At 39.7% G+C, this 27,856-nt stretch overlaps 1 protein-coding gene across 3 annotated transcripts in view; it reads left to right on the top strand.

Moving 5' to 3' along the window:
• The window catches only part of LOC121295384 (collagen alpha-5(IV) chain-like), an 80,312-nt gene that overhangs the window by 5,998 nt on the left and 46,458 nt on the right, over positions 1-27,856 (top strand). For all 3 annotated transcript variants that reach the window (XM_041219935.1, XM_041219934.1, XM_041219933.1), the window contains exons 2-6: positions 19,079-19,138; positions 25,829-25,918; positions 26,184-26,228; positions 26,743-26,787; positions 27,385-27,447. In XM_041219935.1, the coding sequence (XP_041075869.1) occupies positions 19,079-19,138; positions 25,829-25,918; positions 26,184-26,228; positions 26,743-26,787; positions 27,385-27,447 (303 nt within the window). The remainder of the gene's footprint in view (positions 1-19,078; positions 19,139-25,828; positions 25,919-26,183; positions 26,229-26,742; positions 26,788-27,384; positions 27,448-27,856) is intronic.

Raw genomic sequence — 27,856 nt, 5'->3', positions numbered from 1 at the left:
TCCTGGTAATTTCTGGCTGATTTAAGTTAGAGCAATTAAATCTCCTTCACTAATGCAAAATTACTTGGAAGTAAAAGTAGAAGTACTGGCAATTTTTGTAATTTAGTAATACGTTAGATTTATATTTTGTGTTTTGTCTTATCTGCATTTTATGAAACATTTCTGTTCCTGTGAGTGGATAGTTTTGGCAGACTTTTTACTCTAAGACCTTGATAAGCAAAATAGACTTCTAGTATCAAATAAGAAGTTTGCTTTAATATCCTGGATAGCAATCCCTTAGCAGTTAGTTCAATATTTGTTCATAAACATTCTGCCTTCTGGTAAGGCAACACAGGAATACAAGAGGAGGGCTCTCCATGTGGGGCTGGAGGAGGGCTCTCCATGTGGGGTTAGAAACAGAAGGGATGCGAAGGAGCTGCTCATCTTGACCACCACTATGGGAAATGTTTAGCTATTTTCAGGGTGTTTTTTGTCTCTTCCTGCATGGATTAAAGCGCTCATAGCAGTCCTCATTATTGCTGTCACTTCCTTTAAAACTGAACAGAATATTGCAGTGGAGGAGTTGACCAAACCTATTTATTCATTCTTCTGGGATGGAGAGCATGCTTGAAAGACCAATTGATTGATTACATTATATTCCCAGGAGTAGATGCTTAGTTATGCAATTGCGAACTACATATAGAAGCCAAGCTGTAGTGTTTTGAACCAAAACTAAAAAACTTCAGCAAGTAATGCTCACCTGATTACAGAACACCTTGCAGCGTTAACAAGAAACACTTTGCTTTACCTTTGCTGCCTTGTCTGTATGCAGCAGTATATATTTCATCTGAATGGTTTTGATATTATTTCATATTTCTTATGAGAGTTGTAGATGATTCTCCTTCCTGCAATGTTACTTGTTTGTTGTACCTCATTTATAGAATGAGCACCAGCATTGTTGCAGGAGCATGAACTGGACACACTGATACCTCTGTGAGAAATTCTTCCTCTTGGCGAACGCTCTCCAGTGCTCCTTAATGTATGTTTCCAATTGAAGCGAGTTTGCAGGATTCGAAAGTCCTGTTGGCTTCAGAGTGCGTGTCATAGAATGTGCTTCTCTAAAGCTGATTGGCTGAGGACATCCTTGAGGGTTTGTAAGCCAGGCGGACTGAATAACAACACATTTCCAGATCAAAAGCTCTTCGTCTTCCTGAGGGGGACTGTCAGACTAGCTTAGCCACGCTGTATTTTACAATCTGCACACATAACATGTGTAATGAGAATGAGGATATCCAACACAACTGCTTCACAGCAGGCCTCTGGAACAGGCTGGAAACCAATGAGGAATGACACTGTGATTTTAAACCCTCGGAAGAAAGCTTCAGGGCTTGTAATTAAGCATTAATGTCCGTAACAATCATTATCGGCTAGATAGTTCACCACGGCAGCAGTTAGTGGAAGACAAGGTCAGTGATCTACAGGTAATGACTGCTGCAGAGGATTTTAATGCCGTTATAAACTGAACAAATTATTATTATTTAAAAATAAATCTTTTCAGTTTAAATTTTGGTCTGGATCTCTTGAGTGAAATGTCACTTTTTAAAGCGAGTTTCAAGATTCTAAAGTTTCATTAGCTTTTTAGAGGACCTCTACCTGTGGGGGAAAATGTTTGCTCTACTCTGAACGTGACTGGCTGAACTAATAGGTTAACACTGGAAGTGAAAGAATCGTGTTCAGTTTGAAATGATCTGCAGGAGATGCATCTCCCTGCGAAGGAGACATAGAAGAGGCTCACGTTGGTCACTCTTTCATTTTTACATTTATCTAGAGAGCTACATTACTTAATCACTGTGACGGGGATGGCTTAGTGGTGCAGTCAGGCCAGAAGCAGAAACAAAACAGAAGGCAAGTGCTATGGAGCAAAAGGCAAGTAAAATAACAAAACACTGCTCTCGGAGCAAAATAACTATTCAAACAAAAACAAATCTCGAACACATGCCACACAACAAAACTCAGGTCAGGCTGGGCAATCTCTTTCACCGATCCTGTAGTTTTCTCACTCCGCTCGCTGTCGTTCACTCCTCTGAACACCCACACAGAGTGTAGAGAGCTGCAGGCTTTTATACAGGTGAACAATTAGCAACAATTTAATCAATTAATTAACTCGGAGATGGTCGTTTATACATAAATAAATCGTAACAATAATAATAAAATGGCGTGTCTTGAACTAAACACAAAATACATTCAAATCATAAAATACATTAAATCACCTGTTTAATTAACCTAAACTATACATTTGAAATCATAACAATTAATTAACAAATACAAATGCACAGGGGTGGGGACTACCCCCTTTTTAAAATAAACAATTTTCTACCGCCCTGCTACAGTCACTTAAGAACATTCTTGCCATCATATGTAGGGTGTCAGAATCTAGGGATATGTGAAGGTGCCCTATACCTTACACTGTGCAATAGTTAGAGTTGTGTAGAATGCAGTGCAGACCTTGCCACACTCTGTTGGACAGTCTGTGGGTGCCTTTGTAACCCTTTAACAGATCTAGATGGAAAGTGGCTTAATGCTTTACTCAGGTACTTTGGATTTAATGCTTCTGGTTTTTGGTTAAATATGCAGAACTGAAAAGTGCAATGTTTTTGGAGTCATTTTCAGCGGGTTAGTCATGAGCCCTTAAGGCATTAAAAGAAGAAACCTCCTATTGCTAAATACAGTGCAGTCACATGGTTTACTTGTCAAAGGTGTTTAGTGTAATTTAAAAAAAAAAGAAAATGGATAGAAAAAAAGTATAGGTTGATCAAATCAACCTCACCCCCCCCACCCCCAATGTTCAAAGCAATTGTCTAACAAACGTGCAAAAAGAATGGAATAATGACCATTGCCAAAGTGTAATTTGTGATGTTTCAAAGAGAATTCTTTTTGGTGACTTTTTGGTGATTTTATGTATAGTGTATACAGCATAAAAGATGGTTGTCTGTGTGTGCAAGAACATGCCTTCTACACATATTCTAAAGAAGGGTTCTTCCATTCAAGTCAAATAGGATAATTCCTATCCTATTTTGATGAAACTTGGTAAGGACATTCTAGCACAAGTTATTGTACAAAATAAGTAGGTTTCGTACAGTTAGGATACTCCTTGACTTGTAGAGCATTTTCATTCAACAGTTTTTACCAGCGTGTCTGCATTATTGTTCCCCGTTATATCAAGATGCTTAGAACTTGGCAGTAATTTCTTGTGGTGGCCATTCTATGGCATGGGGGTACATTCAGATTGCCATGGAACAGTGGGCTTATTGTTCTGCTTCATTTAAAGTAATTGGTCCTTGATATCTAACAACCAGCTATCGTTTTGGCTGTGTCCTTTGTTTTGAGTTGAGTATACTGCTCATGGTAGACAGAGTGAATTCCATGTTATCTGTCACGATTGTCACGGCAGACATAAGTGGAATTTGCTGTTTGCATTTTTGAAATGTAAAGTTTGAATATTCTAGGTGCCGTGGTGGGGGGCTTGGGGTGACCTGAATTAATACAGCAGGGTTTTATCGTTACAGTGCAGAACTGGGTAAAAGGAAGAACGTCTGGGGCGCCCATTTCAATTGCACTTTAATTTTTATTATAAGGAAGAACGTGCATAAAGCAAGGGCACTTGAACTCCTGCGTTAGTATTCTGGAAAGAAATATATCAGTCACCAATAGGGATGCAAGTCAGTTATGATAGTGGGGTGTTTTTTATTTCAGTAAGACAGAGCTAAAAGAAATCTGATTATCTATATGAGGATGATGCGATAGTATTCTTAGTTTTGCTTTAATTCGCATGATAATGTACGAGTCAATACTGTTAAATATAATAATGCCAGTTGTTAACATGTAAAGAATAAGAAAGCAAATAAGACCGTAACAATGGCAAAGCACTGCTCTTCTATGCTGAAAAACTAAGAACTAAGGTACTGCGCTCAAGGCGGAGCTTTCCCGAGGTAAGCTAGCTAAATGAATTGCGTATTTCATTATTGTAGTGTTTATTTCTTTCCATGCTACCTGCCTCTAATGAAGCTATAATTAGCCATTTTAAACCATGGCTGTTTCTTAATTGAATGATATTTTCTGATGACGAAGAAATGAGCTCAAAACTATTTTTTAGTTATACAATCCTTAAAAGAAATTGATCACTTTACTGTGTAAAGACATTCTGTCTGGAGACATGCCTCTTTTTAAATCTTGCAACGAACACTGCAGAATTAGGAAAGAAACAATTGAGAGGATTAATTATGTGTTTACATTAAAAGGCGTGCTATTTAAATTACAATCTGGTAATACATAGCAATTAACCTATTATAGAGCAACGAGTCAGTCAACACTCCTTTTATCAGTGTTTCATATTTTATCCTGGTTGTTATAATGCCAGTAAAACGCTAAACTTCATTTGTGGAGTACTGTACATAGGAGTGTTACTAAGCTGTTTCATATTTGTTATTGTAAATGCCAGCAATAAGCTCAACAGGTCTTTTCAAAACACCTTTATTTGTAGACTGAACTACTGTGTTAGTGGAAGACTGTAAATATGTTTCTCACAACTGTGCTGGACATTTGGTTTTCTGAACTGTTGTAATATAATTCTTAGGTTTTCCTGCTTATTTTAATGCTAGCAATGAGCCAAGTGATTTCTATAAACATTGACAGGTTTGAAGTGTCTTCAGGTCTTCATGCTCTACCTGCCTCAAGTCCAACTCTGTATCTGGTTTACATTGCGGCTAAATACGCCTGCCAGTATATATTATCTTACTTTTCCAGACAGCTGCATTCTTGTTTAGCGTTGTCTGAACTAGTTTATCAATAATCATCAATGTCTAAATGTTTGTCTTGCTTAGCGTCAAAAACAACACATGCTTACTTGATCAGATGGCAGCAGATCTCCATACAGATGTTTAAGATCATTTAATAAATAGCCTTTCCTGGTTCTTTCTATATTTTTGGAGAACGAAATCAACTGAATAGCCCCTCTGTTATACTGATGGACCAAATGAAATCTGAACCAGAAAATGCACACAGTCATGCTTTTACATTACATGAGTAGATGTTAAAACCTCATGCCGATTTGAACTTCATTCCTGCCAAGAGAAGCACCAACTAAGACGTAGTTTACAGTAAACTAATGTGATCGATCAGCATCCATTTGTGTTTCTTTCCATCTGTTGTTGATATCCTTCTGTCTGCTGTTGATGGCTAAAGTGTAATGCTGGCTCCAGGGATCAGCTTATTTTGCCTCCCCAGCACATCCCCACACACAATGGCTGTGATGCTGGCTCCGGGGATCAACCCATTGCGGTCTCCCCAGCGCATCAGCATGACAACTGTCTGGATTGAGCTAAGTAGGGTACATCTCTGGGGTCTTCAAGTGGGCTCGACAGTGAATTTGGCATCCCAGCATCACTCCCCTCCATCCCCCACTCAATTCAGCCCAGCTTACTTACCCGTACATCAGCGTTGCTTTCTTTCTGTTGTGCTTGAGATCCCTAGCCAGAATCTTTCAGTCTCAACCACAGCCAGTTGCTACTCCTTTCTGCTGCTTCAGATAAGTTCTTCACTGTGAGATGCAAATCTTGGCCACTGAACCCGACATCTCTGAGAAACCAGGTTATAGTGTGTGCCAGTTATCCTTGACAACCCACCTCCACTGGGTAAACCCAGACTCTCCATCCTTGCTGTTCCGCTTCAGCAGCTAGTTGAGCATACCAAGGTTTCTTCCTCTCATGCGACTCATCCACAGCGTCCTCCCATGGCACTGTTAACTCTACCAGATGAACAAGGCATGCTGATCCAGACCACAAGGCACTGTCTGGTCGAAGGTTAGTATATGGCAATCTTAAAAAAAAAAAAAAAAAAAAAAAAAAAAAAAAAAAGCCATTGACCAACATCTGCCAGCATTTTCCAGTCTCTAGCAGCATCGTTGTCCTTGTTGATGGAACTGGTGGCAACTTATTGGTCAGGTTACGCTTGTCTTCCAATGCTAAGGCCAGACATTGCAGCACCTGGTCATGGCGCCAAGTAAACTGTCCTTGGCTAAGACCCACCTTACATCCTGTCAATGTGCCTTAATGTTGCAGGTGATGAACACAAAGGACATGAGGGATCCTCACCCACCCAGAGGTTTTAAGTTCTGTGGTGATGGGAGAACATCATATGTTGCTCTGATGAGGAAACTGATCCTGCTGTTCCATTGTCCATAGGTCTTGCCAGCTGATCTTGTTTTGTTTCACATTCTCCCATCTTATCCATTCTCCCTGCTTGGCCTGGGAAATGACCCTTACACACCTCATCCTCTCCTCCTGCTTTTGCACCTTGTAAAATGAGGTTGCTTGAAATCTTCCTCCGTTGAGCTGGGGTTGCCTTGTGCCATGTAGGAGGAGCCGAACTGAGACCAAGCCCCTCTGTTCCATGCTGAACTTGCCTCATAATATCATGGAGTCTAAAGAAATACTACTGCATTCGTTCTCTACACCTTTTACCAGAATGAGTAGCAGTATGCAGTCCTTTTCACAGTACTGAGCTGACCTCATGGTTTTTTTTTGATCCCACCGTGTGAACTTGGCTAAGATTTGATATTTTCCCAATTGTGATAAGTTTGAAATGACCAAAACCAGCAAAGAGACTTAAACTTGGATAATCTCTGACCTGTTGGTGACTTTGAAAGATCTAGGAACAAGGACAGATTAGTCTGAATCGTTCAGTCAATCCTGTCACGCAGCCTAGTATGGGTAACGACGAAGCATGTGTTTTAGCTTCAGCTCTTAGTCTGAAGCAATGCAGGTTTTGTAGCTTTTAGTTCCAGGTAAGAACACAAACCTGCTGTTTTTGTGAAAGGTTGACCATCACTTTGCTAGGCAGAGTGAAGGGGCGTTTATTAGCAGGCTTTAACTTTGGGAGTGGGCTAGTATATATGTGTGTGTGTGTTAATCCTCTTCCTCTGTGAATGTGGCTTGGGGTGACACTGCCAGTTTGGAATTCGAGTTGCAGGTCTGTGCTAAAGTTAGTGGGTGAGGCCAGAGGTATCCTGTGATCCTGCTCCTGGCTTGTACACTACACCAAGATACTAAATCGGCCTCCCAGACAGAAATAAAATGTAACCCAGAACAGAGCTGTAATACTCCCTGGGAGGGGTGGAAGCTTTGCCAGCATGGTTACATGAGCTACATGTCTGAACATTACTCTGTGCAAGTCATGTTGCTCTGTGAATAATGATATAGTACACATATGTATGTTGCCTGTTACAGTTTTGCATACGGCTGTAAATATATAAAACGTTAGTTTTGTGTAAATGCTTGTTTTACACATTTCAATGGAAATTCTAGTATTTACAGTCTTATTTTTAACTTTTTGTATTTATGTAAATGCATATTTATTTTCACACACAGTATTCAATTACAGTGCTCTGCAATGCATCAAAATACTCTTGTACAAGTGATGAAAACAATCCACGCAAGAGCCTCATCAACCAGGTCACTTTCTGTGAAACTGTTAATAATAAAATACTGAGCAATTTAGGATTTTTATTGTCCTATTTAAATCTCTACAGCCTTCCTTTTACATATACCGAGAGAACTGCTTATCCGATAGAGATGAAACTTGGCTAGGATATACCTTGCGTTCCTTGAGTACCATGGTCATACATGGTGGAGCTGGTCTAATTTATATGTTCCACTTAGTTTTATATGTGGATTCCTCTGTATTTGCAGCCATGGATAATTTTCAGAAGTTTCTACTTTTAAGTTGTATTTGTTTTAGTTTTACAGCATTCGTGCAGACCAGCTCAGATACTGCTGGAGAACCAGGATAAGTATTAACATGTACAGGTCTGTAGGCTTGAGAACATGGTGCATCCTATTGTAATTACGGTACATATTTGCATCCTAACATGCTTTTAATGAGAGTCCAGATGGATACAGTCTGTTTCCTTGCCTGGGGATGTCCTGGTGTTTTTCTGATTGTCTGAGCCACACCTAGTGAGCACATTCACTTGTGTGCACTTGCTCATGTGGAACCTTCTAGCGAACTGTGTTGGAGTTCTGCCCACAACCTTTACCTTTCATTATCTGACTAGGCTGTTCCAATTCTGAACAAATTACCAAGAAGAGTATGTATCCTCCGGGGCTACACATAGGCTTACTCTATCTTGTGGCTGTATCATGAGCTCCACTCGCTTGAATTAGAATTTGTACTTGGATGTCATTGATTTTACCTTTTTATGCTTTTCACTGCTGGGTGCCTGGATTTGAATCCACGTGTCTTGATAGATAGTTGGGTGGTTTCAAGTTAGGGGTTGATTTGATAAACCAGGACATTACTGTTTTTTTTCCTTTTAGATCATTTGACACTACCGGGGAATACATCTGAATTGCATGTGCCACTTTTTCCACTGCTGTAAAGTGCTCTAAAAAATGCAGTTGTGGCATATCCCTGCAGGATATAGGCTGATCATATCAACCTCTTGGTTTCCACGTAAGTGACAAAACCAGCACACATTGTGGCCATACGGTTTGTTTAAGAAGTAAAGCAAGTCCAGTAAAACCTTGATTAAGTAAACAGACCCTTGTGTGCTGTGCTCTTCTGCCATGTCACGGAGAATGTGCTATTCTGCCCTCAATCTCTGGCATGTACAGAACACTGTAGTGATGGCATGTTTTTATTTATAGGTAATTAGGATGTTGTATTGGGAAAGTCATATAAACAATCTCACAGTTGTAATTCACTTATCTGAACAGTTATGATACCCAAACACCCTCTGTTTCCAGTCACTGGATATTTGAGGTTTTACTCTTGTAAATACAGTGTAAGTGCAGGGTATACCTTTCTAACCCCCTGTCCCAGTTTTATCTGTCATGGTGATTTTTCATGGTACTGTTAACTGTGAGTAGTTATCAATTATAATAAGTAATGACATGCTATGTTTAAGAGTAATATTATCATCTTATTTCTTTAAAATAGTTCACCTACAAGTACAGTGTTTTTTTTACATGCTGTGTAGATTGCAAGTGTACTGTCCTGTCTGGATAAGACCGGGGGGCTGACAGGCACACAGCTGTAACCCAGCAATAGGTTACTGTGCTATCCGAACATGTCTTGAAAGCTCATTGTCTATGAAGCTCAGGAAGCCTGAGTCAGGAGACCTGCTGTGTCCTGTGAGTGGGACTTTCTGAGGGAGCAGCGCTTCTAGAAAGGGTCTTAAAGGTCAGTGACTAACATACCTCAAATACCACAGTTTTAAAGGGGAGGCTTGTGGATTTCCAAGGGTTAGAAACCCTGCCTGTTCCTGGATTTCTTTTTTTTTTTCTTTTTGCAGTTGTCTAGTTTTTGATGTAGTGGAGGCATATGTCACCTGTATCAGTATAACAGCCATTGCTCATAAGCTGTAGATAGAGAACAGCTTATCCAATTGTGATGAAACTTGGTAAGGACATTCTTTGAAAATCATATTTCGCTTAAGAAAAATGCTGGTGGTCTGCTTTGTCATGATAGCTGTGATGAATTGATGTTTTGCAGTGTGGCACTGTATTGGTTTTTTAAAATGTCTTTTCCATTGCAAACCGTAAGGTATAACCAGGCTGAGAGGTTTCTCTGGGTGCCAATTAAAGAAATGTCCTGGTATGTGTGTAATGTCAGATCTGGAACCTGTTCCAGCAGATACAAAGAGCTGGAGTAGAATCCCTATGGAGTGTTTGTGATGTAGCATTGTGTTGTAACTGTATACCACAGAGGCTGTGTAACCACATCTTTCAATTCCCACATGTTGGCCTGTTAAGATTACCTTACCTTGCTTTGTTCTAGGGCGGTTCTCTTGCACAGCCTTTCAGATGTGTTCATCTACGTTTCGCTATTTTCTTCACAAATCTCGTGTTAGGTCTTAAACGATGAACCTAAAATAAAGCCCTTGTTTATCCCATCCCCAGAAAGAACACTGCTTGCTTTGTGTTAGTTTTATTGTTTGTGCAGTTTACTGTGTTTGTTGCATAGAGGTACAGCACACACTGTGTGATTCCCAGCTGTTCTGTTGTCTCATTAGAACAGTTCTCAGGTATGGACACAACTCCACTAGAGTGCTTTCTGGCCACAGCAAGAAAGAACCGGTCATTTCAATTTTCATGTGACATACACAAATAGTAAGTCTGAAAATTCCCCCAAATGGGGGAATAAACCCAGAAAAGCAAAATCCCTAATCATAAGCTACATAGCTGTAATAGAATAAAACGAGACCATGTAGTTGTGATGTGGTTATGATAACAAGAAGCACATTGACAAAGACTGTCCTGAATGTTTAATTCCTTGACTTCCCTCTGTAGCCCTAGCACCGCATTACCATTGAACCTCCTTTTTCTTGTTATGAAGATAGGGATGCAATGTGCAGATAATTTAAACACAACACTAAAGGTAAATATTGCTGCTACTGACTGTGCTATAGTGCAGCTTTACTCTCTTAAATTGTAATCTGTAGTTTTACTTAATAAATCACAGGTCTGAATCCATTTTAAATTGTGATGGGATTAAATTTGAAAGCAGTGGCCACCTCTGGTGATACGTATTATCATTATATTGAGTTAACCTTCTTTAGAGAGAGTGCTTGATTTGTTAAATGCACCACAGGAATCTGGTAGTTGCCATACCATACAATGTAACTTCTTGTGATGGCACATTGCAGTGGCTTTGTCTACATATGATTTCAATATATTATCTTATCAAACTCTATTAGATTACCACAAAATATGTTGAGGTCTGTTTAATGATCTAAATGGTGGAATTTTCACAAAAAATGTAATTCCACTGTGCTTCGAGTCCTTCAAAAAACGTGGACACACTTCCGCAGATTGTGTCCCTACATCTGCCTGTACCGTCCTACATGGTGAACACGGTAGCTGCCTTGATTGTGCACAAAACTGTTACCATCCAATCCCAGCCTTCTGTGGAACTAACACTTTGGTTTATCTGTTCTTGTACAGTACTGTGAGGTTGGGTATGTGGTTATGAGGACCCTCTATTTGTGTGATCTGGTTTATATATGGGGGAATGTTAAGTAGGTCTGTAAAATCCCAGCTGGATTAATAGGGTTAAAGTATTTTAGATCCATCACTGGTTTAGGTAGAATTGTCAGCTATACCTGTATGCTTTTGGAAAGAATCTATTTGTCCAGGCTTGCCTGAAAAAATCCTTGCCTTGCTTTCCTTTTGCAGCACCTTCTTCCATTTCATAATTGGTTAGAATGCTTCAACAAGTCTCACCCAAGGCTCTTGGTTTCTGTAGTGTGCTGTGTAAACAAACACTGACTTGTTAGGCTGGCCAAGTGCTTCCACGTGTGTGCCCTTGAGAGGCCTCCAGATGTCGGGGAAAGCCATCTGGGACCAGTGACCCAGCCTGCTTTCACATCAGTTCATTCAGGGTATCCTGACAAGCTGTTAAACTGGATGACACTACCTGCTGTACATTTCTTTTGATGCGTCTTTCTCCAGTACAAATATTTCTAGTAGTATTAAAGGCTTTGTGCTGCTTATTTTAATATTTTGTACAAAACCGCTTACTAATAAACTATTACTAATAAATAAAAATAGAGGCCTGCATAAGTTTATGTGGACTTTAAATATCTCCTTGAGGTTTCCAGAGGCTGGTAATTAACACCAATTCACAGTGGTCTCACATTCTTTAATGCCCTCCTCAACAGAGCAGATCCTGCTATATTAAAAAAAAGACCAAACCAAAGTGCAGCAAACCTCTTCACAAAAGCACCTAGGAAGTGCTTTGAATAAAAGCAGCTGTGCTAGTATGTGGAGGCTTGAGACCGGCAAATCCCAGGCTCCTTAGTCCAAACAAGGCCCAGGCGCATGTTGGGTTTACTGCAGTTTGGAAGAGGCTGTCATTGGAAGGGCAGGGAGTGCAGTTCAAATTGAGGTTTACTTCTAGCGGACAGACTCCTGGAACTGTAACTTAAAACTAATGAAAGGAAGTGGTAGTGTGTCACTTTTTTGAGTTGTTGTGTGCTCTAGCTGTGCAAAATACAGAGCAGAGATTCAAGTGTGACTCATGAGTTCACTGCTGCTGCCTAACAGTGACACATACTGGCAGGGTTTGTCATAGCCACTTATTTTTGATGGAAAAGTGAAGAAAAATGTGATGGGTTAAAACAGGAATGCCCATAAAATGTCATACAGTAACGATCTAAATTTAAGGAACAATGGCATGGATGTGGGAAGTTAAGTGGTAATAATGGAACCCTTATTTGAATGAACGAGTTCCATTATTTCCTTAACACTGCACAGCAATGCTGTTATCACGGTTTTACAGCTAAGTTATTTACCTTTGCTTGTCTGAAATAATAATTGTAGACCCCAGTGAAAGGGGATGGAACAGCTGCTTCCATCTGGTTTGCCTTGTTTCCTAGTAGGTGTCATTTACAGTCTTGAATAGATGTTGACACAAAGGTGATTTAAGGTAGCAGAGTAATGTGAACTGATCAAAGCTGCAATCACCTAGCAGAACCATCTTAAGTCTCCTTTGTTTCAACATAACACTGCAGATTAAGAGCAGTAATTGTGAGCGTGCCCTCACCTAAATCGATGCTGTGCTGCTGATTTTTTTGTCAGATCAAATTCTAATTTGAATGTGAATTAAGTGTGTTTATTCTGTATGAGGTACAGCATTTTTAGATACTAAAAACACATTTTCGAAATCAAGCTTTGCAATGGCTGTGACCAATCGGGCAAATAATCTTCAATAAAATACTTTTATATTTAGGCACAAGTGTAAAAAGTGATATCGGAATAAAATGTGCCATTTTCTTGCTGGTCTGGTTTCTGATTAAGCACGGTGCACAGAATAGTGTGAAAATGTGTTTTGGCATTGCAGCTGGACTAATCCATGAAAATGAAACCTTTTGTTTTGGTTTATAAATCATTATCAGGCTAATGTCTTGGGTTCACCAGTAGCTTTGAGTGATTTTATGTAACACGTCACATTTTCGTACTCTCTTACTGTTGTGTCTGTTTAGGCTGTATGGTTTCTGTAGCACTGCTGTGCAAATGTTGCACATGTGCTGCCTCTAACTTCAGAAATGGAGTCCAGCTGCATTGTTCTGTTTGAAAATACCACAGTAGCAAACTGTGCAAATGTTATGGATTCCTTTATGCAATGCCCTGCAGCAATGACGGGGCTGGGATATTCTGAGCTTTGAATGCAGTGCTAACCCAAAGCAGAGCTGTCTCTCCACATGCTCTCAGTTTAGCTACAGCCTGTATTCTTCAGCTTGGTTAGTATATGAGCACATCATATGCGTGTGCATCTCGGATTGCAATGTAAACTTGAACGCTGCAGTAGTGCATCTTATCTTGAATTTTGAAATTCTCAATCTCCAGTAATCCAACAGGTGTGCAGTTTAATTCAGCCGTGCCAAAGGCATCACTGAAAGGAACTCCTTTCAATTTGCCGATCTGTGAGAGTGAAAAGTGGGCTGTCCTAATCTCTGGTATCTGATTGACATTGGAGTATGCATGCTGATTTGCCTGGAAAGGCATTGGGTTTTTTTCCCCCTAAAATAAGCAAAAGCACACTATACTATAGTAATTTGATTTGGGGCTAGGTTAGGTAACCCAGAGCTGGCTCACTATCGCTTGAAGGAACACATTCCTTTGAGCTGGTTTTGATGAGGCTGCAGGGGCATATTTCTCACTCAGCGCACCAAGCATTATCTGCTGTGTGTTTGAATGCTCTGCAGGGTGTGGGAGCAGACTGCATTCAGGGGAACCAGACAGGATTAATCTGAAGTTTCTATACTATAAACAGGACCAGTCAGTGCTCCTGAGCCAGTGAGCTCTGTGCATTTCACAGGTGACTGTTTCAAAACAGACTGTAAGTTTGAATTGAATGCTTCATAAAACATGCCCCAAACGGATCAGGTTGGTTTTCAATGATTAAGATATTTTTTAAATTTACATCAAAGGCAGTGTTATCTGATGGGCACTTTTTGTATTGCACAATACTTAAAAGGGCTTTTAGTTAATGCAAGTGCCAAGGCATGTTTTCCGAGGGGAATAATACAATTATCGCAATGGCACAAAACATGACTGAGTAAATAGAGGAGTTCCGAAATGTATAGCGTTATACATAGCCACCTGTTTAGATAACATACCTGTCATTTCATTTCATTAACATCCTGACAACTTTTTACACTTCAAACTTGTTTCAAGCTCTTTTTTTCTAAATGTCTGCTTGGTGCACTGGGGTTTGAGAGAGTGCTCAATCACTGCATAATAGTAAAGTAATAATACTCTTTTTAATGCTTTTGGTTTTTTTGTATTTACATTCTGAGGCGATGCTGATGTTTCTGTTCACTAACCTGAGAAGCAAAAAGCTTGCAGCCACGCTTCCTCCCACCTCCCTCAATCACAACTGCTGTGCAATGGGACTCTTGCTTCCATGCCTGGTCACAAAAGTCAAAACCAGTCTTCTTGGTCCTTGCACAATGTGACCACACTGATGAATAAAGTGATTAGAAAACAAACATACTTGAAGACGCCAGATCTTTTTTTTAAATCTGTTTTTACAGGGTGTTGCTTGCATTGCTGTGATGATGAATTGTGTAACCAGTACGGCTGGTGCCTTTATCAGCATCAACCTGTTTCTGAAAGGTTTTATCTCAAGACTCTGTGATTGTTTGCAGTTACATTTAAACCTGATCTTGGAACCTGCCCTACATTCGTGTATTCATTCTTATTGCTGCAGGTAGTCATGTTCACATCTTCAGACTCGGACCAGTTCTGCTGAATACCATCCTCTGCTACCTATAATTTCTTTTTTTCAAGAGGAAGAATGTTAACAAATGATAGGATAGTTCTCAATACAACTTCCTCTAGTGGACTCTGACAGATGAAGAAATGATTGCTGATTTTCAGAAGGTAGGCTAATCAACCCCACCTGAGGAGGCTTGGGTTCAGCCACAACTAGGGATGCATCGAATACCGAATCTATCCGAAAAGATTCGGCTGAATACAGAATCTATGAAAACTGAACTGTTGCATGAAAATCAGAATGTCAGCGATTAACAAGGGACTTGCTAAATAGAGACAGTCTGCTGCCACATTTGTAGCCTGCTAATTACTTTATGATTTCAGCTTGAGTGCCTTTTAAGTAAGATGACACTGGCTTCAACTTAGCCTAAGTTTAACCGTTTTTGTAATCTACCAGAGGCTTCCGTTGCATACACATCGCTGATAACAGTGCAGAACGTGGGTCACACCAATGTTCGTGTCGTGGTGCATGGTATTTTTTTTTCTTTCTTAATCGATGTCATCCTTCTGAAGTCCTCTGAAATGCCCTTTTAATTTGTTTGCTTTTATAACCATTTAAATGCAAAACCATAATAAAACATTTTACAAGGAGAGCTGCATGTTTGCCATAATAATCCATTATTTTCTTTAACGACGTTTCAACCTGGGTCATCTGATCTGAGAGCGAGGGGAAAAAAATACTGTGACGAGTGACCTGAATCTCCCTGCAAACTAAAACCAACGTTGACTTAAATGCACCGTGTGTTAGTTGATTATTTTAATGAAATGCATTTGGAGTTGATTTTAAAGGTTCATTACTTTTTTTTTCCTGCAGGACATAGATTTAAATGTGTGGCTGTCAAAAAAATAAATAAAACCCCTCACCAATTCCCTATGTTGCCATCTGTTCAGGCCATTGAATGGATAAAGCTGAATCAGGCTGTGTGAGGTTTTCACTGCATTTTAGAAACCTAAAGGTCGTTTTAAAATTGGCTACTGGTGATTCCTGTAACATTTTCTCAATGTAGCGCCTTTTGGTGAAAGAAACACTCTCCTTGTCTTCGTTCTGGAGGACTGCAGAGCTTGTGCGTTCCCTTCCTCCTGCTGCAGGTAGTGCTGTGAGCGTACATGTCCAGTTCTGAGTGACGAGCAGTTTAGCTGAACGTACCTTGCAGAGTTTAAACTGCTGTCTGTGTGTGTCTGAAGAAGTTGAGCTTGTATGAAGGATCTAGTAAACCTGCTCAAAACATGTTGCTAAATTAAAATGTATTGTTTGAACTAGCAGCTGGCTCACATTCTGTTTCTGGCGTAACGTTGTGTTTTTCTAATGAGCTTTAAAGCGGCGCATTAACCTTTTCTACAGATGGGATAGTAACAAGCTGCAGCACAAGTGTTCCAGCTTCATCTTTCACTTCCTCTGTCTCGTAATACGATTTCAATCTGTGCAGGGGAAGGAGCCTCGGCAAAGTGGCTTTAATTACACATGCATTGCATTCAGGTGATGGATGCCAATGAACTCCTAATCGCTAAAAGCACAGCATGTGTGGGAGGCTTTTGAAGCTGGCAGCGGTCACTTTGGCACAGAGAGCGTCACAACTGCCACCAGTACAGATCTGCAAAGCCAGTGGATAGCAGGTTGTTTATTTTATAATTGCTGTTCGGTGATGCGCCATGGTGCGGCTCGGTGACAAGTCAAGTCTCCTCATGGAGGGAATGCAGGGTCCAGGGTGTTATCCCTGTGACTGTTTCCAGATAATGAGCTCTGAAGGGAGTAGATGAAGAGAAATCTCCCATGAGTCTTGCTGTGTGTAGCAAGGGATTTGAAGAGGCCTTCACAGGGGAAGCTCTAGTCGGCATGGAAGTAAAAGGTTCTGGTGCTTGCTTTTTTTAAATGTTTGATAGCCTATTTGATATGTGTTGCACACTGTGTATTTAATTCAACATGGGATTTTGTTTGCAGGGAGATTCGGGTCACTCATCACAGTAATTTTTCCTCATAGATCTCAGATCAGGTGACACAGGTTGAAACGTAATTAAAGAAAATAGTGAGTTATTATGGCAAAGGTGCAGCTCTCCTTTCTTGTAAAGGTAAAGTAAACGGTTATGTATTTTGACGTTTCTGTTGTAGCGGGGAGGGGGCTAGCGGTAAACTGTAAGTTTCAAACGGAAATCTCATTCAGGAATATATTTCCATTCGGCAGTGCTTAGTTTGTAAAGAAAGAGGTGCCGGGGCGCAAGCAATGACAATAATACCATCCTAAAGAACCGCACATTCAAAATCATAACATGTTTGAGTATTGACGTACTAGTGTTAGAGTTTACATTCACGTATTCTATATCATATACAAAGTAGTAGTAAGTGCAGGAAAATAATACATTAAAAAAAAAAAAAAAGCCTGTATACATGTTTTGTTATGGTTTTGCATTTAAATGGTTTAAGAAAAACAAACAAATTAAAAGGCATTCAGAGGACTCCAGAAGAAATATATATATATATATATATATATATATATATATATATACAAAAACATATATATATATATATATATATATATTATAAACACATAACACACAACCACAACACGAACATTGAGCCGCTGGTATCTCTCTTTAGCGTGTCCCTTGTTAGTAGCTGCCAGTCTCATTTTTTTTTCATTCAACAGTTTTCTTGACAGTTTTTTTTTGTAGGTTTGTTATTCGGACGGATCTTTTGAGATGGATTCGGTGCATCCCTAGCTTACTGTCTCCTTTCTGTAGTGTTTCCTCCTATCTAGGTTTGGATTCAAAGAATAATTGTGTAATGGCATCTAACCAAACTGTAAACCTATTTCAAATGTGTGATAGTTATGAGAATCAGAATCTCTGCACAAAGTACAAACAATTGTCGTCGTGGTAGGTTTTAATTTCACAAGATCAAACTTCTGCCTGGAATTGGCCTAGCTAAACCTGCTTTCCCTTGACTTGTTGTAGCTAGTTTAGAGAAATGCATTTCTCCTCTTACCTCTGTGTCTGGAAGATAAAAGCGACCTCTGTTGTGGAACTGATTTTGTTTGAGCTACGAGCCAGAAAATAATTCAAGCCCAGCATTTTCGAAATATAAGCCCAGCAAGTCTGCAAACCAAAGAAAAAGCGTATCTGATCAATATTTTTACTAAAACCTCTCAGCCTGATCGAAGTCTGAGAGCAGATTATCCGTTTCTCCTCTTTCATGGTATGTGTTGAGTAGAAGTGGCCAGACCATCTTAAAAAAAAAAAAAAAAAAAAAAAAAAAGACCCGATGAGCCCTCACTGCTTGTGTGGTTGTCTAAACATTTATCTCCAGTATTTGTATAACCAAGGCCTGTGCATCTGTAAAAAGGGGTTGTCTCCAGTCCTTTGTGGCTCTTTACATCTTCATAATCTAGTGCAATGGTTGTAGTTGCAGGCCTCTGTGCAGTTTTAAAAGGGTTTGTAGGTGCTTCCACCCTGTGGTTGGTTTGTGTATTGGAGCACATTTTTCTTCAGTTTGAAATTTGAAGTTTAGATTTATGGACCCCCCTCCCCCTCCGGCAACTAGTCATAGAATCATAATGGTGAACCTGACAATAGGTAAAACTATGCATGTGAAATAGGCAGCATGGCTTTATATATATAGATTTTTGGTATCTTTTGAATTGACATACATATGAGATTGCAAGACAGAGCAAGCTGCTTGTTGCAGTTTTGCAGTACAGGTATACACTTTTAACAGTATTTATTACTTAACTCATTTAGTTTTTTTTGTACGTCAACCTGGATTGACTATATGCGGACCATAACTGTTCACAATCAATCAATCATTAATGTGTATCTATCAGTGTCATTCTCTTCTGGATTTACAAGTTCACATATTTACGTGGTGTTTCTCATCTTAAGATTTGATTAAAAACACATTTTTAGTATCTCTTAAACAAGAATTGTTTAAAAAAAATATATATATATATTTTTTTTTTCTTTTACTTTGCAGCAGTGCCCTTCTATGTGCTCTAAGAATTAAGATCCTCATAACTGTACTACTATAGTGTTTGGGATTGTTCACTTCTCTAAACTTAATCTGATAAATTCGGGTTATCTGAAATGCTTGAGGTATCTAAAAAAACTTTTACAAAAACTTTTTTTTTTTTTTTCACAAATTAAACCTGCATTCTAGAACAGCTAGGTCACTGATATTGTAATAGTAAAACTAAATTGAAAGAAATTGACTTTTTAGAAATTTGTGTATCCCAGCACTGACTGAATCCTGATGTAGTCTTTCCTTTCTTTGTCAGGCTTGCCATGGCTGTGCGTCAGGATCCAAGTGTGACTGCAGTGGAGTGAAAGGAGAGAAGGTAAGCAGCCTTTCTTTCACAGTGTTGACTGCCATGTTGATTTTGAGCCCTCTCTTGCAGTAGGAGTACAGTCAGCATTCTGACACAAGATCGCTTCTCCCACAATGTCTGGGTTCTGATCTGTGGTGTTAACACCCAGCCTCTGACCTCTTACACCCAAACTGTGTAGCTCTGCTGGGGTCCGAATACCTGCTGCACAGGAGCAAAGGGAATGTATTGTGTTGTGGCATCACCCTAGTGAAAATAAATTGGAGAAGAATATCCTACAGCAAAATTACTGTGCTAATGAGAGCTCAAGTCTGTTCATAAAAGCCGTGATAATCTGAATATAAAGCCTGACCATTTAAGAAAATAACAATTATTTATTAAGACTTTTACTATTCTCCTTATCTCACAATTGAGTGTGACGAACCTTGAATCCCAACACAACTGAAACGGAGCCTGCTGTTGAACTAGCAGGCTTGTTTCCCCTGATATGAATGGAAGTATGGGTTACTAATGCATTCCAGGTATCTTCTTTTCCGCTTGCATGTGCTGTCTTCAGCAGTTCAAACACCATTAGGGAATAACGAACAGCTGGTTCCTCACCTGATAACTTTGAGATTTCAAAAAAGAGAACGCACAGCTCAGCTGTGTTGCCACTGGCAACAGACCCTCACACGGGCTGTCAGTGCTTTTGATTTCTGTCCCTTGTCTGTAGTGAGGGAGGCAGATTTCTTTTATTTATCTATATTCCCTTCCTTTAAAATACCTCAGACAGGCACACACATGCCACAGGATAATAACAGTCCACCACTGTGGCTTTCCAGGATTCTAGGCGGTTTCATGCATAGGCTGTATAATGTTCTAGCCATTGCCTCTTTTCTGCGCCCATTTACTTGTAGTAACCTACAGTAGTAGAGTTGAACTTCAAATAAAACATGTTTTAATTCTCAAGCACTACAGATTAACTGGAATACTGGTCCAGTGCCATTACAACTTTTAATTATACTGGCATGAACAATAGGCATGAATAAAATGCAGATTAAAGACAATAAGTAACCCTAGTAAGAAGCCATTGGGGTGGAGCGAGGGAATTGATACGGTCTCTCAACTCCTGATCAGTGCAGAGCTATGATATATAAAAAACAATTGTAGTGTAAAGATGAGGTGGGGTGGGTGCAGTGATACCATGGCTAACCCCAACAAGAGGAGCTTTGATATAAATAACTTGTCGTTTCCTGTCAATCTGAAACCCCCCCCCCCCCCCCTGTACAAAGGCTGTCTTAAGTAGAGGTCTTCACGGGTCCAAATTAATCAACCCGACAATTATTGACCAGACATGATATAAAATTCTTATTAGACCTGGATCCAGCCCGGCCCAAAAAAACAGTGGCGCGCTTTTATATGCAGTGACTAGATACAGGATTAAAGCAAGGTTTTTATCCAGTCAACCTGGAAATCTGACTGAACTGTGTTTTTATTCCATCACGAACCTACACAGAGGACTGTAAAATGAAATGTATAATATGTTTGTATAAAAGATACATAGATAAATGCATTATTTGAAAATCAAATGAACTGAAGTACAATCTCATAATGCGTGATTTTATTATACACACAAGAGCAAATGGAATTGATGTAAAATTTGTATTTTGCAAAACTTGTTTTCTTTCTTTGTCCACAATAGCAAGTGATTCCCACAACGCAGACTTGCATTTTTCTGTGAGCTTTTATTCCTAGAATTCGTTTCTTTCACGGCCTTCATAAACAAATCCATTACTTTGTCTTAAGAATGATCTATTCTAAAGAAACCCCATCGATATTGGTCACGTGTCTGCTGCTGCTGCTCTCTGCAAGCCATGTCATGTGCTACTGGGGGAAGTCAATCCACGCAACAGGAATTATGAACAATGATTTTTAGTACCAAAGAGAGCCTTTTTAATAGTAATCGACAGTTTGTGTGTTACTGAGTAAATCAGACCCAGTCATTCCAAGTGTTTCTGGGCTCTCTTGCTGCAATACAGATTCATCATGATCCTCTATCTATCTTTACCTTGCTTTGAGCTTGTCTGGAGAATCCTAAATGCCAGGGCAGAACAGCCACCCTCATTCTATTCAAATCATGCAACAATACGACTTGTCAACACTGCCAGCCCCCATCTCTACAGGAATATATAGATGTGTCTGACAGTTGAAAGCACTTTGTCACATTTTCTAAATGGAACAGTGAAGGCTGTTTCATTTCAGTCTTTGGGCTGTACAGCTCAAAGCCAAGTTAAAGGCAGATTTTAAGTGAAAACAAAACTCCATATGGGAGAAACATAATCCATGTTACAGGTTGCTGTTTTATGATTAATTGCCTTTTAAGAAATTTAGATCTTGTTAGATATGAATTCAATGGAATAAAGCATGTTAAGAAGAAGAATTTGGTTTCCCTTGTTGCCACAATTGAGTATCAATAAATAACAATCTGACAGTGTTATTTAATATAGAGCCTGTTGTGATCAACTAACTAATATATTTATATCTTAGAAGTGATTTATTTGTCTTGTCGTTATTGATATGAAATATCTATATTAATTTTCCTTAGTTTCCATTGAAATGCATCATTTCAGCAGTGGATTGTGGGATTGTAGTCCTGTGCAAGGTGTTCTCTCCGATTTAAATTCGGACGACATTCATATCCCACAGTTAGGGTTATCAAACACTCATGTTTACGGGACGAATTGGTTGCATTTACTAATTTTGCAACACATTGCACCCCTGGAATGTGATGAGAATTCGCTTCCAATCAATGTTGAAGTTCATTGATGGGTACTCCATTGTAAAGGTGAGGGAAGGGCATCTTTTCTTTTGAAATCAACACATTAATAAATAGCTGTGTTTTGATGTATTTATTTATTCCCAGCTGGCGCATACTATTTGAAGGTAATTTACTCTGTGAATACAAGGTCTCGGCACAGTCTAGCAGAGCACCCGTCATGATTGCAAACCCTGAATAGTAAAGGAGAGTGATTGTGACAAACAGTACCTGGGTGTTAGCAGCCAGGGGGCTTTCCCTTCCCTATGGAGGGCGGGCATGTGTCTTGGAGGAAATCTTTCCTGGGCTGCTGTGAGATCCTGTGACTCCCAGGGGCCTTGTTCCGTTGGCGGCAGCATCTGAAAATCTGCTGCCAAGCGCTTGCTATGGCAACGGAACAAATAGTCTTCTGTGCACCTGCTGTTTTATATTAAAACGGCAGACTTTATCAGATCTGGGAAAAACCCAGCAGTCGTAATGTCATTATTAATTTTTTTGTGGGAGGATTTGCTTTTGAATTCAGTATAAAGCAGGAGTGGAGTAACCAAGGCCAAGAGAAATAGCAGGGAGGATGGTCCCATTGTTTATATGTGGGATGACGCAGAGGCACATGAGGATAAGATTTAATTAGCAGGGGTGATATTGGGTTCACTGCACATATTGGGGTGTGTGTTTAGCAGAGTGTTCTACTAAACATACACAGGTTTTGTATGGCAACAGGTAAAATGTTTTTGTTGTACAGTACATTTATTAACCTAGGGGGTGGGGGTGTTGCATGTCTTTTTAGTATTTTTGATTTTTATGGGTTCAAATAAAATTCCAGACAAGGTTTCTTGCTAAGTTAGAGCGCACATCTTAACCTATAACGTGCCGTTGTCCTCATTTGAGGACAGGCTGCTTTATAATTTTTTTACAGTATTTTAACTGGCACCTGGCTGTTATTTCAGTATACTCTAGCTATAGTGTTATGATAACTTACTTGAATTTTGTTAACGGCAAAAGTTGTTTAAATGCTTCAAATTGCTTAAGTACAGCTTGTATTTGTATTTTTCAAAAATAAATTTTTAGGGAATGCTTTGTGGCAGCAGTTTTTCTTTGCGGTTCACCCATAGATGAATATGTAAATATGTCTGTTCCTGCATACATTTGCAAAAAGGGGGCAGAGATAGTGCAAATGAGGGTTTTCAAATATTATGAGATGTGCTAAAGCACCCGGCAGTTGTGACACTTAGATTTGCATCAATTTAAGAACTTTTGAAAGCATGTTTTAAACAGTCAATTGTTGCTGGCCACTTCCCAGTCCACTTTTTCTTGTGCGTTGCCAGTTGTGCTCAAGGCCTTTGAGGTGAACATCCAAGTACCTCATTTTCATGAAAGGCAGGGTGTACTTACAAGCCTTGAAAACACATTTCTGGTTTCCCCAGTGTTGGGCGCAGTAGACTGCACACATGTGCCACTAACCCCTCCAGCTCCATTCTTAGCATCTGTATAGGACCATGATCTGTTTTGTGTTAATTATCTAGGCTACCAAGTATTAATTAAAAATAATAAACTACAGTCATTTAGTTTCAATTTTTTATTCACATTGTACTAAAATGTAGCAACAGGATTTATTTTGTGTTACTGGTAGGCTAAAGTTAAGTGTGCTAGGTATTAGTTTTGATTTTACTACTGTACTAATATATATAATATATATATAATAAATATATATATATTAACTGTATAAACTTGTCTGTAAACACTTAATATTTCATTGTATGATATGTGTATGTATATAAGCTGATAATCATAAGTGAATTGCATTGAAAAATTACTTTAAATGAAAATGTAAATCTAGTCTATTTCAATGAAATGGTCACCCAAAGCAAGCGAATTTCAATCTGAAGCCCAAGTCAGTTAAAAGTCTGAAATGTGTATACACACTGTTAGAACACTGGCCTAAGTATAAAAGTGTCTTTGTTAGATGTTCTCTGAGTTAACTGGCATGTTACCTAATTAACCTTTTGTCACCAATTATTAACAGGTGAGGGTCCATGATTAGTATAAATATAGGTAGCATAGGCACAAGTTTGTCATTCCTGAATGTAAGGGACCAGAAAATTGCAAAATACACTCAGTTAAGCAAAGAACAAAACTTTAAGAAATGAAGGTCAATCTTTAAGACAAATTGCAAGAACTTAGCAAGTGTCTGTAACTGCTGTGGCCAAGACCATCAAACGATGTGAAGAAACTGGCACTCATGAGGACCGAACAAAGTCAGGGAGACCAAGGGTGACCTCAGAATCGGAGAACAAGTTCATTAGAGTCACAAGTCTGCAAAACCTTGATTAACTGCCCCTGAAATACAAGCTCAGCTAGATGTTAGTAGAAGTACAGATGTTTCAACATCAACTGTTCAGAGGAGATTGCGTGAAGCTGGCCTAACTGGAAGAATTGCTGCAAAGAAACCATTGTTAAGAGTGCAGAATAAGAGGAAGAGACTTGCCTGGGCCAAAAAACACAGAAACTGGATGTTTGAGGAGATAAAATTTGAAATATTTGGGTCCAACCGCCGAGTATTTGTCAGACGCAGAGAGGGTGAGCGCATGAGTTCTGCATGTGTGGTTCCCACTGTCATGCATGGAGGAGGCAGTGTCATGGTCTGGGGTTGCTTTGCTGGTGACAGTTGGTGATCTTTACCAAGTCCATGGCAAGCTCAACCAGCATGGCTATCATAGCATACTTTAGAGGCATGCCATTCCATCAGGATTACGGCTAGTTGGACAATCCTTCATTCTTCAGCAAGATAATGACCCGAAACACACCTCAAAGTTATGCAAGACCTATCTGGTGAAGAAGGAAAGTGAAGGACAACTCAATCTAATGACCTGGCCTGCCCAGTCTCCAGACCTCAATCCCATACAACTTGTATGGGACGAACTGGTCAGAGTCAAAGCAAAGCTACCCACAAGTGCCCTACATCTCTGGGAATTGCTGCAGAAGAGCTGGGAAGACATGTCGGGTGATTTCCTGCTGAAACTTGTTAACCGAATGCCTTGTGTTTGTGAGGCTGTTATTAAGGCAAAGGGTGGGTATTTTGAGGAATCCAAGATTTAGAGACAATTTTCAATTTTCTTGGACATTGCTTTGATACTCCTTTTGTTTTGTATATTGTAACATGTGTTTTCATTTTCAAGTATTTACAGAAACGTATACGACGTAAAACATTGTCAATTATGAAAAAAACTAGTTTCCAGCAAGTGTACTCAAACGTTTGACTGGTGTGTGTGTGTGTGTGTGTGTGTGTGTGTGTGTGTATATATATATATATATATATATATATATATATATATATATATATATATAAATACAGAAAGCATTGTACAGATGACGTGTACTTGTATAGACGTTCTCCTTCGGACACTGCTGCAGCAAACTACAACTCAACTGCCGCTGTTTATTTGAACAATGTCACATGACTTGCGATGTATAATGCTAGAGATCTTGTTAAGAAGATGCAGCAAATATTTTAATTGGTATATTGTCTTCAACATTATCTTTTGGTATTTATGACAATATGCATACTTTGCGAATTGTCACAACGAAATTGCAAATTAAAGTATGTTTGCGCTGCGACTGGCCCATCTTCGTAAACTTTCCGTTGAATGTTCCACAGAACTGATCCTTTCAGATACATGTGCAGTATGCATGTATGTCCACTAGGAGCAGAAGAGCCATGCCCTTGCAGTGCCAGCCGTTTTGTAATCTGTTTGCAGATGTGATAGTGCATTTTATTTTCTTTTAAAATAGTTTTAAGTGTGCAGGGTATTAAATTTGACATTTGTGAAGAGTTTTTCTCAGTTTGTTTTCAGGTCCAGCTTGTGACTCCGGCTGTGTTGCTGACTTGCTGTGTTGTGCTTCTCTTCCAGGGAGAGAGGGGCTTCCCAGGGTTACAAGGCCAGCTGGGACTGCCAGGGTTCCCTGGCCCGGAGGGACCGATCGGGGGTCGAGGGGTGAAGGTAAGCCAGACTTGAGGAGCATCTTGTCTTCCATACCATCACACTGAGCATCGAAGCCTCAGTGTCTCAGCCCATCAAATCCAGAATAGACATCATAAACTGTAAAACAGAGGCTGAAATCCCATTATAAATAAAGACCTAACAGTTCAAAGGTTGAATGTATGAGTTTGTAGCTGACAGCTGTGCAGATTGTCATCATGCTTGCAGTGTGTGTTTTCCGTTGAAGGGGCGTAACTGTTCTCTCTTTATTCCCATTGTCTGTTAGGGGGATGATGGACCACCAGGACCAGGGGGTCCCAAAGGAATCCGAGTGAGTATGACTGACTGGCTTGGGCTGGAAAGGTGGCAGAAAATCCTGCTTTCTGAAGAGTTCCCCTACTTGGATATTAAAATTAACAGAATATGCATGCCACATTACACATGCACTGTTAAATGATCCAGTACAGAGTGTAACAGATTATTGAGCTTTGTTTTTTTTACATTCCGAGTATCTTATGCATGGGTGAAGGGATTTCATTTATTAAGGTGTGTGTGTGTTTTTATATTTATATAAATGCAGTTTAACACACGGCTGAAAACACAATACAACTCTTGAAGATATTTAGTCATTGTAAAACATGGCTTTGCATTTTTGTATCTTTGAGCTGTTGCAGCACTATGTAAATTTAATTTAAAAACTGAGTTAACACTTTTTTTTTTTTTTGAAGCTCCTCCATGGAATGTAAGCTGTGTAATAAGTCTTATAGAAATGTGAATTTGTGGTTGTTGGAAAATCTCTCTCTGAATATGTTCTAAAGCTGCTGCTTTTATTTCCTTTTCCCCAGGGACCTCCAGGACTGCCAGGATTCCCAGGAACACCCGGACTTCCGGTGAGTAAAAACATTCCCACGGTGTGAGTGTCGACCCAGGGAAGCAGATTCAGGATGGGGATAATGCAGATACTACATGCAGCCACTGGAGGGCGCCAGCCTTGGGGAAAGTCAAGGCATGCAGACTGTTTAATGTAGCTTGCCTTTAAACACTTAGCCTGGCTTGTCAAGAAATGCATCAAATCCTGAAAGGCTTTGTCTGAAGGTTGTTCCAGCATGGACTGCAAAACTAAGTCAAATAGACATCTCTGCTTGAATCTCATAAACCATGCCAAATGCTGATTTCATATTTTCAGTGTTTAGAAACTAATGGAAAATCGAATAGCTTACTGATGTTAGTTGTTCTAGCTGCACTGAAAATGCCATTACATATCCTGGCCACTAGATGGCAGGTGTCCTCTGTAAAATAGAATTCCAAGAAATAAACCCACCAGATTGTAACCTTGTTCAAATGGAATATTAACACAAAATAAAACTAGCAGTGACACTGCAAAGGTTGAACCTTCTGCCCCCTTGAAGTTAGCATTTGGATAATGTATTTGTTATTTATTAGTAAAATTTTGCAGGGGATAACATTTTTAGTGTTTCCATTTCTAGGGTCTCCCAGGACAGGATGGGCCCCCTGGTCCTATGGGTACGCCAGGGTGCAACGGAACGAAGGTACTGCTGGATCAGAGCCCTGAAACACTGCGACAAAACTTAACTGGGATCCGCATCATGTGGATGAAAACACTTACTTTGACAGTCTGTCCAATGCACTGTACAGCCCATCCTGTCTTATAGGACACTTTTCTATACTGCAGAACAGGTTATAAGTGGTTCAGTCATGGCTCCTTTTTACCTCATAATGCCACGCTAGCACTTGTGTTCTCATATGGCGTAACACATTGCACAGCCTCTTGACTGCAGCATTATAAAGGGGGCGTCTGGTCTATGGCCCTTGACTTGCTTCAAAGAAATCAAAACCCAGGAAGTACAGGAATATCTGCCACTGGCTCGAGACAACCAGTGACACCCATTTTTGTTTGATCTGTGCTTTTCAAGAGAAAGAAATGTGATCCTTCAGTTG

Source organism: Polyodon spathula, chromosome 20 (genome assembly GCF_017654505.1).
Source record: "Polyodon spathula isolate WHYD16114869_AA chromosome 20, ASM1765450v1, whole genome shotgun sequence".
Classification (NCBI taxonomy): Eukaryota; Metazoa; Chordata; class Actinopteri; order Acipenseriformes; family Polyodontidae; genus Polyodon; species Polyodon spathula.
The sequence above is the reverse complement of the archived record's forward strand: the minus strand, read 5'-3'. Positions and strand labels throughout refer to the sequence as shown.